The 16,735-nt window shown below is 36.3% G+C and overlaps 2 protein-coding genes across 2 annotated transcripts in view; one reads left to right on the top strand and one right to left on the bottom strand.

Annotated features, from left to right (window-relative positions):
• prdx6 (peroxiredoxin 6) overlaps positions 1-5,382 on the bottom strand; it is a 7,931-nt gene extending 2,549 nt beyond the window's left edge. Inside the window, exons 1-3 of the mRNA XM_016461285.1 lie at positions 5,238-5,382; positions 2,693-2,849; positions 982-1,128 (exon numbers count right to left, since the gene is read on the bottom strand). Of these exons, the coding sequence (XP_016316771.1) occupies positions 982-1,128; positions 2,693-2,849; positions 5,238-5,329 (396 nt within the window). The 5' untranslated portion in view covers positions 5,330-5,382. The remainder of the gene's footprint in view (positions 1-981; positions 1,129-2,692; positions 2,850-5,237) is intronic.
• A 732-nt stretch (positions 5,383-6,114) lies between these two features.
• On the top strand, positions 6,115-11,467 carry plpp6 (phospholipid phosphatase 6). Its single transcript, XM_016461255.1, has 2 exons — positions 6,115-6,788; positions 10,853-11,467. Exons 1-2 carry the CDS (start codon positions 6,308-6,310, stop codon positions 11,218-11,220), a joined length of 849 nt encoding a protein of 282 aa, XP_016316741.1. The 5' UTR covers positions 6,115-6,307; the 3' UTR covers positions 11,221-11,467.
• Positions 11,468-16,735: the final 5,268 nt, after the last annotated feature.

The raw sequence follows: 16,735 nt of genomic DNA, 5'->3' as shown, positions 1-16,735 counted from the left end.
TTACAAATCTTCTTTATGCACTAAGAGCTTGTAACACTCCAAAGAGAAAGGAAAAATTTAAAAATCGCATCATATGACCCCTTTAATATAATTAAATACAAATTAAGACTAATTGGGACCCCCTGATTAAGAACCAGTGTTATTTTAGTAACATTGAGATGCTGTTACATCTCTAGAATTGTAATATTTTGAATTAGTTTTTATTTTTATATTTTCCATTTTTACTTTAGTTAAATTTTTTTAAGTCATTTTGTTGTTGCAATTTTGTCATTATTATTAGTTTTAAAATGTCTAAATAGTATTTTTTTATTTTGGTTTTTGTTTTAGTGATTTTGGTACATAACTACATGGAAATAAGAAATGCTGCCTTGGCAACTAGCCAAAATAATTATAATAAAATTTGTTTACTTTAGATTTTATTTCAGTTCACATTTTTTCATTTCAACAGCATTAACTCCTTTTTGAACAGTAGTGCATATGAAATTTAGGTTAGGAAATATAAAATAATTAGTATAATAAAGCAATGAAAATATTTTCAGAATGCAAATTCTGCAACTTTGGTAACATCCCCTTAAAAAAAATTCATGGTATTCACATGGTATCACAGATATAGGACTAAATATTATATTAAAAGTATTATACATTTAATATTAATATTAAAATTAATACATATTATAAATGTAATTTATTGAAATTTTTTTACAAATAATTCAAGCAGATTATGTGTCAGCACAATATTTATTTTTGTATGTATTTATATTAGTTTTAAAATCTATATAAATTATTAATTTCTATATTTAGTTATTTTAGTATATAACTAAATGAAAATTAGAAGTGTTGCTTTCGCAACTAGCTGAAAAAAATTGTTAATTTAACATTCATTTCATTTCAAGTAACAAAAAAAAAAACTGGTTTTTGAGTTTTTTTTAGCTTCAATAACCCGTTGAGAACAATTAAAGCATGGTTGCGATGGAAACTCACACAGCGGGCAGTGAGGGGCATCCCATCTTTATCCCTCTCATCAGGGTCCAGCATCCCCAGTAAGACCGACAACTCCCTCTTGTCATCTGCTATGATGGGGAAAGGCACGGGACAGCAGGTTTTGTCTTGTTTAAACGACATGATGTCCTAGAGAGAGCAAAAGATACAGAACTATGAAGTCATATTCACTGTTTTTGCAGATTTCAGTCAGTCATCCTTACTTGTGAAGCCTTGTTGGAAGAAACAGTAAATTAAAACTTTTAGTAAATATAAAAACTCCTTTACAAATTCAAAGCCATAAATAATGGAAAATATTGGTTTATTTTTATGCTTTACAGTTACGAGCATTACAGTATATGTATACATCTGGATATTCGTATACGAGTAAAGAGTGGTGTGGTTTACCAGTGACTAACATCGCACAAAACACATTGTCTTGTGGGAACCGGGTGTCTGCAACATTTACATGAATTTGAAAACAAGAGTTCAGCCAAAGGCACATGTGGGTGTGAAAGTATGTCTTTATATCCAGTAAAAGAGTTAGCATTAAAACCATCAGACCGTAAAATAACAGCAGCAGCAGGAAAAGCTGTGTGCCTCAACGCTTTACAAACTAGTTCTTAATGCATTTTCTAGTGTTATTATGAAACGTTTGGCCAAGTTCAGACCCTTGGGAAGCCAGATGTCTAGTAACATGTAATCAGCCCTTTTGTTAAACTGTTCAGTGAGAATTTCAGGGAGAGTATCAGAGAGAGTCACCTCTCGGGATTAAAGTAAGAACCAATCAGAGAAGTCCTCTGTGTGCATTTCTAAGAGCTACAGGCCAATGATTAGATGTTTAAGTGAGTCCCAAAACAATGCAGCATCAGAGAATGGAGTTAAGAAAGGTAGGACCATGTGACCCCTTAAGTGTCTGTTTATGAGTATCATACAATTTCATCAGTGTACACTACTGTTCATAAGTTTGTGGTTGGTATGATTTTTGATGTTCTTGAAAGAAGTCTTACAAAGTAACTGCATTTATTTGATTACAAATAAAGTAAAAACAATAATAGTGAAATGGTATGACAATTTAATGTAATTTAGTGATTTAATTTTATTTTAATTTTAAAATCTATTCCTGTGATGCATAGCTGAATTTTCAGCATCATTACTCCAGTCTTCAGTGTCATATGATCCTTCAGAAATCATTCTAATATGCTGATTTGCTGCTCGAGACATTTCAAATATTTCTTATTATCATCAACTTTGAAATCAGTTGTGCTGCTTAATATTTTTGTGAAAAAGAGTGATGCATTTTATTCAGGATTCTTTAAAGAACAGACGGTTCAAAAGAACAGCTTACATTTGAAATATTATAAATATATTTACTATCACTTTTGATCAATGTCATGCATCCTTGATGAATACAACTATTCATTTCCTTTATTTACAAAAAATAAAAATAAAATAAAAACTCCAAACCTCAAACTTTTCAACAGTAGTGTACATGGGATTTAGGTTAGGACATAAAAAATAATTAGTATAATGAAGCAATAAAAATTGCAGGAGGCAATTTCTGCAACAGATATAGAACCAGATATTATTTTTAAATATGACACATTTAATCGTATTTTATTAACATTAAAATACTAGAAAAAAATTCAGATTTACAAATAATGTCATTATAATAACGGTTCAATATTTCTTTTGTAGGATGTAAACTGCAGACCTCACTCCATTTGCGGTGGTCCTCCACGCTGTCAATGGACAGTGCAATCATCTTCACGTCACGTTTCTTAAACTCATCGTGAAGCTTCGCAGCACGGGCTAGCTCAGTCGTGCATACTGGAGTGAAGTCACGTGGGTGTGAGAACAAGATACCCCATCTAAAGAGGGAAAAAAAAAATTTAGTATATGTAAATGGAAGACTTTTGACAGCTCCAGGACTTTGTGAAAGAATCATCAGATCATAATTCTGCAGTTTTGTATCCCACCTCATAGACAGTTGGATCAAGCCCAGTGTGTTATAGGCATTTAATTCTTCCTACCTTTTAGATAAAAAGGAACAGCACAGCCCGTTTTCTCTTTAGTAATATACTGCATCACCACCAGTTAAAAAGCAGATTCTTGCCCGCACTAAATTACCCATTTAATAAAAAGTGCAACAGATAATGGGAGATTCAGATTAAATGGTAATTGATTACAAATTCATGCTTGTTCCTGTACTAGATAAGTAACAAGTGGCAGATTACAAAACAGTTGTGTCAGGAAACCATCTGGGTGTAGAGACAATTAGTCATATTGTGTAACCATGTCACATGTTTTTCCAAGTTATAAGGAAAAGAATCATTCACTCCCTGGAGACATGAATTTGAGCACGTCTGAAAACAGACTCTTTATATATCTGGGAAGTTCTGGGAATCTCCCATTAGCTAGATAAAGATAACATTATCTCCATTCAGCCCAAAAGATTTTCAGTATGGTTTAGTAGAAATGCACAGAGCAGCACTTCTTATTCAAAGGCCAACAGCTGTTTCGACTGCTGTTAAAGAAGCAACGCCAAACTCTTTGGATGTCGCGTCACATGATCGCCACAATGAAAGGAAACTCAAACACTTGCAAACTCTTTTCACAACATTCGAAGTTCACAATGTAAATTGGAAGACAAGTTTGAAAGGTGACACTTTAAAATGGTTTTGTTAAACTTGTTTTTACACAGTTGGGAAATGTAGAAGGAAGGGTTGCCAAACACCCTCTTATTCATCACGACATCTGCTACACGCTTCAATTTCAGCATCTTCCGCTGAGGGAAGAACCTCCTAGACACACTGTGGAGGAAGTTTGGCTTGAAATGAGGACCACAGTCAGGCCCCCTTCTGTTAGATAATGCATTAAGGGACAAATGAGGACAGTTACACAACTGTATATTAAGAATGCAACTTTTTTTCAGGTCAGTTCATTGACCTCAGCCTGCTTAGCAAAACTTTTCCACTCTGCTATGAAGAGATGACACGTTAAATAAACAACTCGTACTGCTTTCACGTTTTTTTGTGTTTTTTTTTTTTTTTTTCAATTTAAAACAGGTTATACCATGTATACACTACTGGACACACGTACATGGGTTGTAGATGCCCATTATAATCCATAAGTGCATCATGTAAATATAAGCATGATTAGACTATATACACACACTACACAGCAAAATGTAAAATATATTATCACCCATAAATATATTTAAAGTTGGATATATAGTACATCCAAAATTACCTGCATCCATATAGTACTCTTATGCAAAGCAATAAATACTACATCAAAATTTTGGGGTCTGATTGTTTACATGGTCGCACACAGTTTTAATCTGTTGTTTTTACTGCACAGTTTTAAATGCAACAAAGTATGAACATATTAAGATATTATAAACATTAACATAATGAGTTTCTGTAAAGTGGCTTTGAAACTGTGTATTGTGCTACACAAATAAAACTGACTCGACTTTAAAATCTAAACCTTAAGACATTACATTTTAAATGAAATGAAATAAAAGACAATTTTGGCACAATATGGGTGGACTTGCAAACACTTTACACTCTTGCCAAAATCGCAACAATACTGGCCTTGTTAATCTTGCAGCCATAATGACTAGGCACATTTTACACCCCATCACAAACACTTTGTACACAATTTAAAGCTGGTTTAAAGAGAACACCGACATAACTTTGAGAAATTTGCTGTTTGTTTAATTTGTTTAAGGTTCTTGATTTGACCTCATATGTGGCACCCTTTTTAAAATAGTTGCATTTACATAATATACTAGTTATGAATTCTACAACGGTTTGTTTGTTCTATTATACTGAGTGCATTCCTGTGCAGCAATGTCACTCCATGCAATAAAACCAGGGTTTGCACTATCATAGATTCATAAAGCTTCCTGCCTGCAGATTTCTTATGGCTTAAACTTAGCATTAAGGGTCTTTCAAACTCCCTTTAAGCCAACTCTGCTGCAATAAGAAATAATCTTTATTTTGTTTTCAAGATAAAAATATTGCTAATAACATTATTCAGTTCAAGTATAACGCTCGACATAGAAAAGCGGATGTAAATCGCTATATGCCATCACAAGCAGTTATATTGGTAAGGTAACGGGTCATGTTAATGTCGCACATCAGCCACCTAATGATCATGCGTCAATGTGTCAAACCACAATAAACGCAGATAGATCGTGTCCGATTAGGCCTGCTCGCTCAGAAACAAAATTTATCTATTTAGCTACTTACGAATTTCCCAAGAATTCATGAAATTTGATCTTGCCGATTGTAGTCTCTGCTTCAAAGTTAGGTAACACGTCTCCCAACAGAATTCCAGGCATGACTGTTTTCCTTCGGCCTTGTGTTATAATCGGCACGTGTGACCATGGAATGGAGGTTTATATGTATCAGGAAGACAGAGGTGGGCGGGGCGATGCTTCTGATTGGACGACACGCCGCCACCTCTCAGAGTTCAAAGATTAAACGAAGAACCATAGACTGTAAAAAACACGAAGAACTTGAGAAAACTCTGGGTTTTTAAAATAAATTTTAATGTCTCTACATCATAAATAAAATATTGCATTGAGCAGATAAGACGTAACTGCATTTTTCTGCAAGACTTTTTAATCAAAAGAATGTAGACAAATGCAATTATGTGTTTTCTGCTTTATTCAATATTTTATCATTGCACATGGAAGAAACCACAACTGATGTAGCAGAACAGCTTCTTTCTTCATGTTGATTTTTACCTTGCGTTTATTATAATAATTTTGACATTCGACAAGCTGTTCATACTTAAACACCATTTCATAAATTACTTGTTTGTATTTTTAATAACTAACATTTATTCTAATATCGTATGTCAGGTAAAGTACAAAAGACTCATCCTAAAACACAAATACTCAACAAATTATGCAGTGATCTGTACTTGCATGAATGTGAGTGACCTGATGATGTGGAACAATATTTCAATATTTTATTCAAATGAATCTAAAACCTATCATACGTTTTTGTACTGTTTTAAATCCACTTTTGTATTATAGTGCTTAATTATTATTTAACGTGATTACTATGTTAACTTATTTTGTAATGTAGTCACATGGCTGAAGAATAACGTTACCATTTTTTTCCCCAGTGTGCATTGCGCAGAGAGCTGCTTAGTTTTCAAAGATGGCGCTGCACGGTAGTCCAGTAAGACCAGCTCTCTGTTATCACCTGTAAGACTACGACCTGAAAAAGACAGACCCAAAACCTATATTATAACACAGAAGACATTCCAATAATATCGGACTAGCCTGTCTTGGCATTAGTGAAGTAAAATGCCTTCTCCCAAAGCGCGGAGCAGCGCGGCGCACAGCGGCAGTGTTCCGTGCGGCGGTGGAAACGGGCGCTACGAGTTCGTCTCTCTGAGCCGGACTCCCCCGCCGCACCTGCTGCAGAGGCAGGGCTCCGATCCCACCACGGCCCGGCTCCGAGCATCCGAGAGCCCCAGCCGGCGACGCGGCTCGGGTTCGTCCACCTCCTCCACCGGCGGGCAGCAGTTACCGGAGGAAGACTGTATGAAACTGAACCCGTCCTTCATTGGGATCGCGCTCAGCTCTCTGCTGGCCATCGACCTGTGGCTGTCGAAGCGCCTCGGGGTGTGCGCCTGTGAGGACGCGTCCTGGGGCAGCGTGCGGCCGCTCATGAAGCTCGTCGAGATCTCCGGACACGGGATCCCGTGGCTGGCCGGTGCCGCCTACTGCCTGTACAAAAGCGACAGCGCCGCCGGTCAGGAGGTCATGCTGAACCTGCTCATGGGTAATGCGCTTTAACTGCTGCTTACTAATGAAGTGGTCGGATTTCAAATGACTTTACCATAGAACAGGGGGGTTCGATCTTTCAGATGCCCCCTGAGCCCCAACTCTGATCGTCTTCATGCAAGGCACCCCATCCTTAAATGTCAAAGGCTAGGGCCTATATATTATTATTACTGTGAAAAATTAATATAATAAATTATTGTCAAATATTATTTGTTTTGATTACGTTACAGTAGAAATAGTAGAAATGGCACTATACTGTTAGATGTATTAAGTAGTAAATCAAGGCATTTATTTATTTATTTACTTCAGTTATTTAATAAATAGTTTTTATTTAGTCAATCACGTTTATTTTAATCAATTTATTTATTTTATTGAAATTTATTATTTTTAAAATTAGTAATTTTGTTTTGCTTTATTTTAATATATGTTTTATTTTAATAAAATGTATTTCTTTAGACAAATCTTTATTATATATTTTGTTATTTATTTTTCCTTTTTTTTTAAAGGAGGTTAAAAACACAATTTTGCAGAGAAAATGTTGGTGAACAAAATCATGTGATGTATTGTGAAGTCTTGTGGCTATACTTTGGAAACTGTTGCCAGGTTGAGCTGTAGGTGATATTCTTTCATCCATGCCGAGATGTCCGCTTTTAATGTTTATTCTTGCTGCACTGCCTTGCATCATAGACTTGCATTGTAACTGAATAGTGTCTGCATGATATATTTCAATTTTTAAATAATTTAGCCGTCTCTTGGGTTTAATTAAAAAAAAAAACAAAGACCAGCTTTAGAATTCACCCCTGAGGCATATAATTTTTTGTACAACAAAACATGAAAGTCATGAAATTTCACGTAGACTAATTTAAACTTCATACCTTATTATTAATTCTCTAAAACTGTCATACGAAAAACATTAGAAATTTTCATAGGGAATCCAGTGTTAATTTTCTGATTTTCCTTTATTGAACCTGGACTGTTTTTTTAAAGCTATGACACTGCTGTCCATGTATCTCCATCAGCCCTTTTGTTTAGTCAGCTAATATCAATCTTATAGGCTGGCTTCATATTTTGATTTCTTATATATTTTCACCACTATTTGTGGCTCTATTTCAGGCTCATTCTCTTCCATGATGCAAGACATAGCCACCTTAATCTCCTTCCACTTTCCATATGACGCATCCCTCGTCTTTTTATTTTAGACCTCTCTTTTATTCAGATGTTTTCAGTGCCTGGTGTTCCTGCAGGTGAATCATGTTTCCATTCAGTTTAGCTTTCCATTATTGATGTGGCTTATTGGCAACCCGTTTAAAATGCAACAGGCTTCTTGTTTGTTGCTGCAGAGAGATCCAGACATATTTATCATGATTCTCTGCGGTATTTCCAGAGGAAAAATGGAGCGATAATCACTCACTCACTCACTAATCCCACTACAGCAGCTGTGTCGTTCCACTGACACCCTGTTACTTTGACATCCCAGTCATTAATGTTGACATTTTTAAAAACTACTTTGAACTGGATGCATGGCCTATTCAGCCTGTTAATGAAACAGTGTTTGGTCTGTTTCCAGAGGTGATTTGTTACAACGTCTTCGCCCAATTTAACATCTTTTACATTTAATTTTTAACATTTAATTTTTAATCACAATGCCTTGTGTTCAGAGGCAGCTGTAATCAATCATAAAGTATTCTGAAAAGATCGTTCCACTCATCACTGTGGAAAAATGTCTTCTGTGTGACCAGTTGTAGTTGACCATGATTGGTGAAATGGTTCCCATCAACAGGACCTATAAAACACAAGTGATACATTAGCTCTAAGAATTAGTTTGCATTAAAAGAAAGTGCCAGAAACTCCCACTGCCTGAAATGTTTTTGGTCTCTTTAAAGCCCGCCTTTCTGAAAAGCCCAGTCTGCTCTGGTTGGTCAGCTGGCCCAGTGTGTTGTGATTGGTCAGCCACTTAGAATGCGTGTTGAAAATGTAATGCTCCTTACCATTATCGGGTCTCAGTTCCCACGGCTTCATGAGCAGCTGTAAACAGGATTATATTTGCTAACTGTGGCATGAGTAGTGGAGGATCATACAATGCTTTTTGGCCTTGCAGCATCTCCTTAACTTAGCAAAATCGCTTACCCAACTATTCTTTGAGGACAGGCCAAAGCAGCTATTAGGTGGGCTTAATGCAAATGTGTATGTTGTGACATAGCTACAAACACATTTTCAAACACGTTTTATTAAGGCATCCTATAAAGGCCAATTCACATTGCATGACAGATGGAGACAAACGGCAACAAACATGTTCATCAGGTTTTGTTGGATCAGTACATTACTCCTTTCAACGTCTGTAGCCGTTGATCTGCATTTGTTTTTCTGGTTGCAATCTCATGACTCTTGGCTAGGTCTGCGTCTGTTGATGCAGTGTGAACTGGCCTTAAAGGGGTAGTTCACCCAAAAATGAAAATTACCCCATGATTTACTCACCCTCAAGCCATCCTAGGTATGATTTTCTTCTTTCAGACAAATACAAAGTTGTATTAAAAAAATGTCCTGGCTCTTCCAAGCTTTGTAATGTCAGTGATAGACTTGTGCCGGTATTCGGTAATGCGATATATCACAGTAATGAATATGCACGATATTGTTATCGTGGGCACTTCTACATACCGTGAATAATTATATATTACAAATTATTCAGAATTGTGAATGCATTTTAAGAATACTTTTCCCATCAACTGGTCAAAATGCACAACACCTCTGTATGCTGCATGAAAGACGCATGCGCAATCTGATGTAAATAAGCGCGGACGAGAAGCACATGGCGGAACATGTGAGAGACGCTCTGGATGAAAGCGCATCTGTTTACTTTAACGAAACCTGTTATACTGTATTATGACAGCACTTTTTTTAAACTAAATTTCAATACCGTGATAATACCGTATACCGTGATAAAAACATTAGCAATTAATCACAACATGAAAATTTGATGCCGGCATATCGCTAGTCATTGAATAGGAGTCGAGATTTTGAAACAAAAGAGAGTGCGTTCATCCATCATAAAAAAGTGCTCCATACGGCTCCAGGGGGTTAATAAAGGCCTTCTGAAGTGAATCAATGCATTTGTGTTATATCCATATTTAAAACTTTATAAACCGTAATCTCTAGCTTCCGCCAACTGTTGTACGCACATTCATGAGAGAGTGGCATAAGCTAGTATCGTGAGAACCAAGTTTTGTTTACAGCAAAGGAAAACCAGTTTCCTCTTGGTTTATATCAAAATCTTCCAACATTTTTCTTTACAAATCCTCGTTTTGTACTATTTGTGACCAGTGTTTTGTTTTGCTCTGTGTTCGTCACTTCTCACCGGAGCTTATGCTGTGCTTGGTAGTAAATCTCCCATCACCTGCTTTCAGATTGAGCGGCATTTACTACACCAGGGCTGCCCAAACTCGGTCCTGGAGGGCCGGTGTTCATCTGCGATTCATTATGAACGTGATTTTGTGTAGCTTGTCAGTGAACTACGGCTCTGTGTAGTAAATGCCGCTCAATCTGAAAGCAAGTGATGGAGATTTACTACCAATCACGGAACCGGCTTTACTGACAAGATGCGCTTGACAATCACATGCGATTAATTGCACAGCCCTAGTCCTATGTCATCCGATGGAACGCCACTCTCTTGTGAACATGCGTACGACAGTTAGCGAAAGCTAGACATTAAAGTTTATAAAGTTTTAAATATGGATAGTTTTCTTACACAAACGCATCAATTCACTTCAGAAGGCTTTTTTATTAACTCCCCCGAGCCATGTGGAGAACTTTTTATAATAGATTTATGCACTTTATTTTGCTTCAAAATCTTGACTACCATTCACTGCCATTACAAAGCTTGGATGAGCCGGGACATTTTTTTTTCATATAACTTCAATTGTATTTGTCTGAAAGAAGAAAGTCATGTACACTGACTTGAGGGCGAGTAAATCATGGGGTAATTAAAATTTTTGGGTGAACTATCCCTTTAATATTTAGGTTGGATACAAGTTCGCCTGACTTACGTTTTCATAATTTATTTTTCAGCCTTGGTTCTGGACCTGGTCCTGGTCGGCGTGATGAAAGCTGTAGTACGGCGGCGACGTCCTGCCCATAACCGTATGGACATGTTTGCCACGTTCTCTGTGGACGGCTATTCCTTCCCATCAGGCCATGCCACACGTGCTGCAATGTGTGCCCGCTTTCTATTGGCCCATCTGGTGCTGGCGGCCCCACTCCGCGTTCTTGTCCTGCTCTGGGCCACATTTGTTGGTTTTTCTAGAGTTCTCCTTGGACGCCATCACGTGACGGATGTCACGTTTGGTTTCCTCATGGGCTACTGGCAGTATAATTTGGTTGAGATGCTCTGGTTGTCTCCAGTCATGTTGCAAAGCACGATTGGACAGCTTCAATGAGAAGCTAAGACTGAGGTCCCCATTATTTGAGGATCTAGACACATTTGTTTGCTGCCAGTATGCTGGTAATAATTCCTTAATGTCTGTCAAGTTGCTTTATGTGCATGAGTTTATCACGTTTTCTTGAATGTAAAGTCACATATCTTCTGCCAGTAATATCCAAGGTTTTAGGTTCACATTAAAACAGATACATGAGTTTAAGTTGGAGAAGTGTAAACAGGTTTCACTTGTTTTCCATCACTTGAAGTTATTTAAACTTCTTCAGCTCTAACTCTACTTTAACTTTTTTTTACTTTAACTCTACTTCTTCAGTCAGTACTGTGATAGATTATTCCAGTCTTAATGAATCAGCTGCCAATCCTGTTCTGCTCTTTTGAGGATTGGTCCTTATCAAAGGAGGATGGATGGGGCGACCTCTGGCTTCTAACATCAGTGTTCTTGATTACAGAATAAAACCTCACCATTGTGATACTACATTTTTATAACACCTGCAACACTAGGCATCGTCTTGAAGATTTGGCTTCCATTTTAATTAAACACCAGCCAGATCTCTAATTAACATGAAAAGCTCTTCATGAATGAATATTTAATTAAACAAGGGAATAGGATTTGAAATTTCAGTGCAGATCTAATACCTTTAGGGTATGCGGCGTCCTCAATAGACATTCACAGGGGAGTAGTTCTGTTATCTCTGAAGGGTTGTATAGGGTTCCTCATTACACTGATATCTATCCTCTGAAAAAGTATTTTGTGTGTTTTAAAGCTCTGTTCTGTGTTTGTGTCTCAAAAGAGTGAAATTGTTTATTTTTCTGTGCTTTTTTTGTGACCGTGTTAACCACTGTTAAATTTTATTGCACTTTTTGACGCAGTCTTATTGGTCTGTAGAAGTTTGCTGTATTTTGCTACGGTCTTATTCAAATTTGCTGGTTTTTTAATTGGGTTAAAGCCACAGCTGTAATCATAGAGCCATAAATCACATGATATGCTGCAAATTGTTGCCATATATCACAGGAGAACCTGTCATAATGACCATTTGGTAGCATTAAGCAGGTGTAAATTGCACCATGTTGGCCATAATTTTGACTAAAGTTCTGCTGAGTTGTCACTCTCAGACTGGACTAAGAAGTACTCTTATAATATTACTAATCATGGCACTTTAATATGTCATTGTACTGAGTGATAACCAGTTATGTACCACAGTCTTTACATGGTGCTTAAAGAAATAGTTCAGCCAAAAATGAACATTTGCTGAAAATGTACTCCCTTTTAGGCCATCCAAAATATAGTTTGTTTCTTCATCAGAACAGATATAGAGAAATTTAGCATTACATCACTTGCTCACCAATAGATCCTCTGCAGTGAATGGGTGCCATATATCACAATAATCCAAGAAATTCTCACAATTCCAGTCCATCAGTTAACATCTTGTGAAGAGAAAAACTGTGTTTGTAATAAACATCTACATCTTGGGTGGCCTGAGTGTAAGTTTTTAGCAAATTTTCATTTCGAGCTGTGAACTGTTCCTTTAAGAGTACTTCTAGAATTTCTTGGTCTTGCCATGTACATGTGCAAAAAACATGGTGTTATCAAAGCACTGATGCAACCTTTTGTGTTAGTGGAGGAAGATGTTGAAATTTTCAAATAATTATCTCAATTAAGTGAGTAAGAAGGGGGGGATGACTTTCCCATTCGTGTTTTTGCATGGACTTTTTACAATTATGAGACTTAGTTGTTGACAATTGAAAATAACTTTGTCATTCTACTACTTCTTCATGTATGTTTATATGGCCAAAAATATATGGACGCTCTTATAACCAGGTTTGGCTATTCCTTTAATTCCACTGAGCACAGTCTTAATGCTACACATGCACTGACATTATAGAAAATTGGCTTCCAACATTGCGGCAACAGTTAACATTTGTCCTCATGTCTGGAATAGCCAACCCCATTCTTTCCAAGTGTCTACATATTTTTAGATATATATTATATCTTATTACATTCCACTGGTTATGCAGAAGAACTGAATAGGAAAAATAAAGATTATATGTGACCCTGGACCACAAAATCAGTCTTAAGTCGCTGGGGCAATAGTTTGATTTTTTTGCACCCTCGGATTCCAGATTTTCAAATAGTTGTATCTCGGCCAAATATTGTCGTATCCTAACAAACCATACATCAATGGAAAGCTTGTTTATGTTATGTTATGATGTATAAATCTCAATTTCGAAAAATTGACCCTTATGACTGGTTTTGTGGTCCAGGATCACATATAGAAACAATATAATGTTTGATAACTATTTTACAGTGTCTCTCCATATTGTGCATTATACTGTATATGTGATAATAATAGTGTATTTTTTTCCAGTTCATTTTCATTCCACATTTTTTTTCTCTTTAGTCTCAGTATCAGGCAGATGTCAATTCTGTCATTTCCGTTTCTTTCTTCTTCTTTTTTTTATCAGCATGTGTATGTCTGCATGTGTTTTTAATGAGAATTTCTCACATTCTGTTCAACCCTTTCAGGCTGGTTGATCAGTTGAAAGAGACTTTTGAAACACTGTCAAGCTGACTGTCAGCTTTATCCAGTCATAGGTCTTCCTCTTTTAAAGTACTGTGGCATCAAAGATATTTCGACAAATCCACCCCAAAATCTAGAGATTTTTCTTCTTTCTTTGATATGAAATATTTCTTCTCTGACAGCACATGCTCTCAAAATGATTCACAGTAATAAGTTTCTGGTGAAGGTTGTGGGCGTTTTGACTGTTTAAAGAGAGCCATATGCACCTTTTTCGTTCGCAATAACTGTTATTTCTTGTGAATCGTTTGATCATTTGTGCAATATCACAATTGAGATGGCAACCAATAATGTTATTTTAAAATTGCAATAACTTTGTGCTGTTTTGGTGATGGTTGTTTGCTAGGGACCATGTGTGTTATTTTTTCTTTAGGAGATAGAGAGGGAAGACGTTTTTATTTAATTCACGTGTTTTGGGTGTACAGTCATTTTAAATGGCTTCACCAGCTATTTCACAATCTGACATTTGATCGCTGTGTAGTCTGCAGTGAAAAGTGGCAATTTACATTCACCAAAGTCAAATTTACAAGGGATATTCATAAGCTTATTGTGGTGCCTGCTATGACTGTTGATTATATTTGTGATGTAAAATATACTCTACATCCATCATAATGTGATTGTATTTTCTAAATAAATATGAAGACATAATGGCTTTGTGTCTTTGAATTATTTTTTTCTTTGAACATCTAATCTTGTGAGTAAGTCTTTGGCACTGTAAAGCAGGAAACTCCACTTTTTTTCAGCGTGATATCTGTTTTACAGTAAGCTCTGAAGCTCATCGATATCTTGCACCACTTGCAACCTATGATGTTTTATTGCTTTAAGTTTTTCCATACGAAGGTGTGGGACAGGTTAATCTGTATGAAAAGAAACCTGTGTTATAGAACAAATAACAAAACACATAATCTGGTTGTATTATGTAGTGTGAACAGGATGTGAGACTTTTACATATAAGGAAAACCATTTAAGAATGTAGTTTTGTCATGTTTCGATATAAACTGTCAACCCTTCCTTTGAGACTTTGTTCAAGCTTGTACCAAAATGTTTATTTTCTGCCCTTGTATTTTGGTGCATATATCATTTTTGACAGGCCCCATATCATGTAGCACAGTGTGTTCATGGGAAAATGCTTGATAGACTAGACAGCAGAAGTGCACTTCATGTTTTCACGGCTCTCCGTAACACTTTTGAGTAGCAAACATTTGTGTTAGTGGTGTAAATCACCCTGCAGAATAAATGATTCAGTGATATACAGGTCTGTTCATTTTACATTAATAAGCAGAACATTAAATTATAACACTTTGCAATAAGGTTGAATTTGATATCAGTTACTGCATTAGACGTTATCACTCGAGAACCGTCTCTGTCACAAACGAATCATTTAGAGAACGGAGTAAGGTTTGAACGGAGTTAATTATTTATTGAAGAATGATTCTTTGACATTTTTTTGGTATCTAGAATTATATTCCTAAGTACTGTGTTTATTAGACACTTATGACATATCAGCCCACACTGTAAATGGGAAGGCTGAGTATGAGTCTGGTGCATTTGAGTACAGGAGGAAAGGACTGATTACACATACACACAAAAAGGTTTTTAGAAGTTGTGAATAAAACAAATTATTGGAGTAGTAGGTTTTACAGAAAAAAAAAAACTTTTTCATATTCACTTCAATGTGTTGCCTGCTGTTTCTTTGTAATTGTTTTACTAGAAATTTCTGAGTGACAATAATGAAAAGTGAAAGTTAAAAAAAAAGTGTTAATATTTGCTAGTTCATCTTTGGATATTTGATCTATTGTGTAAGTATCAGCATCATGCAGACATATCAAAGCATTGACATTCATTAGCTGATATCTGGTGTTTAGTAATTGATTAGTCTTCAACTGGGATTTCATAAACTCCACAGCACTGAAACAGCATTAGTTAAGGTCACTACTGATTCTGGCTGCCTTTCTATTTTGATTCTTCTTGATCTCAGTGCCGCTTTCGACACTGTTGATCATTCAAATTTACTTACTGACTAGAGTCTGTCTTTTGGTGTTTCTGATACTGCACTAAGCTGGTTTAAGTCCTATCTTTTAGATTGAAAGCAGTTTGTAGCTGTCGGTGGTTGCAGGTCTGATATTGGTGTTGTGCAATCTGGTGTTCCTCAAGGATCAATTAAGGGCCCTTTTTAGCATCTACATTTATCCTCTTGGTCAACTTTTACTTGGTATCAACTTTTACTTTAACACAGATGTCACCCAGGTTTATATACATTCAAAGCCTGATGTTAATGTGGCTGGGTCCTTTCTTTCTCTGTGTATTTCTGTGATTAAAAATTGATGTCTAGAAATTTGACACTTTTTTTGTCTAAACAGTGACAAGACAGTAATGCTCATTAGTTCACCCCACCAGTTAGGTGCGGATTTCATGCATCAACTAGTTCAGACATGCCCCCTTCCCTCAACCCCAACATTCATGTACAGCTCCATTAGGCATTGGGTGAACGACTTTTCTGGAATAAGAAAAGGTGAGGATGTCATGGTCAGTTGTACTTGTTGATTAAAGCATCATTCGTATTTGCCTTGACTTAACATGAAAGAACAATAGAGCACCGACAAGTGGAAAAATAGCGTTAGCCAAGCAGTTTTAATCCGTGTATCATTCGATCATTCGTTTTTTTATTTAATATTGAAAGTAGAAAAATGAGAAAACGGCTCCTTTTTCGTTTTTTTGTTTTTTTCCACAAAACGAAAAACAAGAATTCAGCTTAAATACAGCTGTCATATCATACCCTGCCATGCCCAGCTGATGCAAAGAATAGAATTTATATCTACACAGAAGAAAGCCCTGTCTAGACTCTGCCCCAGTATGAGTTGTGTCCAGCTATTCATTAGCCTGTTTGTTTGATGAAAAAAGATTAAATGTAGTTGCAATAAATGCTTAAGAATCCATACA

This window comes from Sinocyclocheilus anshuiensis, unplaced genomic scaffold, assembly GCF_001515605.1.
Source record: "Sinocyclocheilus anshuiensis isolate Anshui unplaced genomic scaffold, SAMN03320099.WGS_v1.1 scaffold400, whole genome shotgun sequence".
Taxonomy (NCBI): Eukaryota; Metazoa; Chordata; class Actinopteri; order Cypriniformes; family Cyprinidae; genus Sinocyclocheilus; species Sinocyclocheilus anshuiensis.
Note: the sequence above shows the minus strand (reverse complement) of the source record. Positions and strands in the feature narration are given on the sequence as shown.

Coding starts and splice junctions, on each gene's coding strand:
- plpp6 (XM_016461255.1), top strand. CDS start 6,308: ATGCCTTCTCCCAAAGCGCGGAGCAGCGCGGCGCACAGCGGCAGTGTT. Junction 6,789..10,852: donor CATGCTGAACCTGCTCATGG/GTAATGCGCTTT, acceptor TTTATTTTTCAG/CCTTGGTTCTGGACCTGGTC.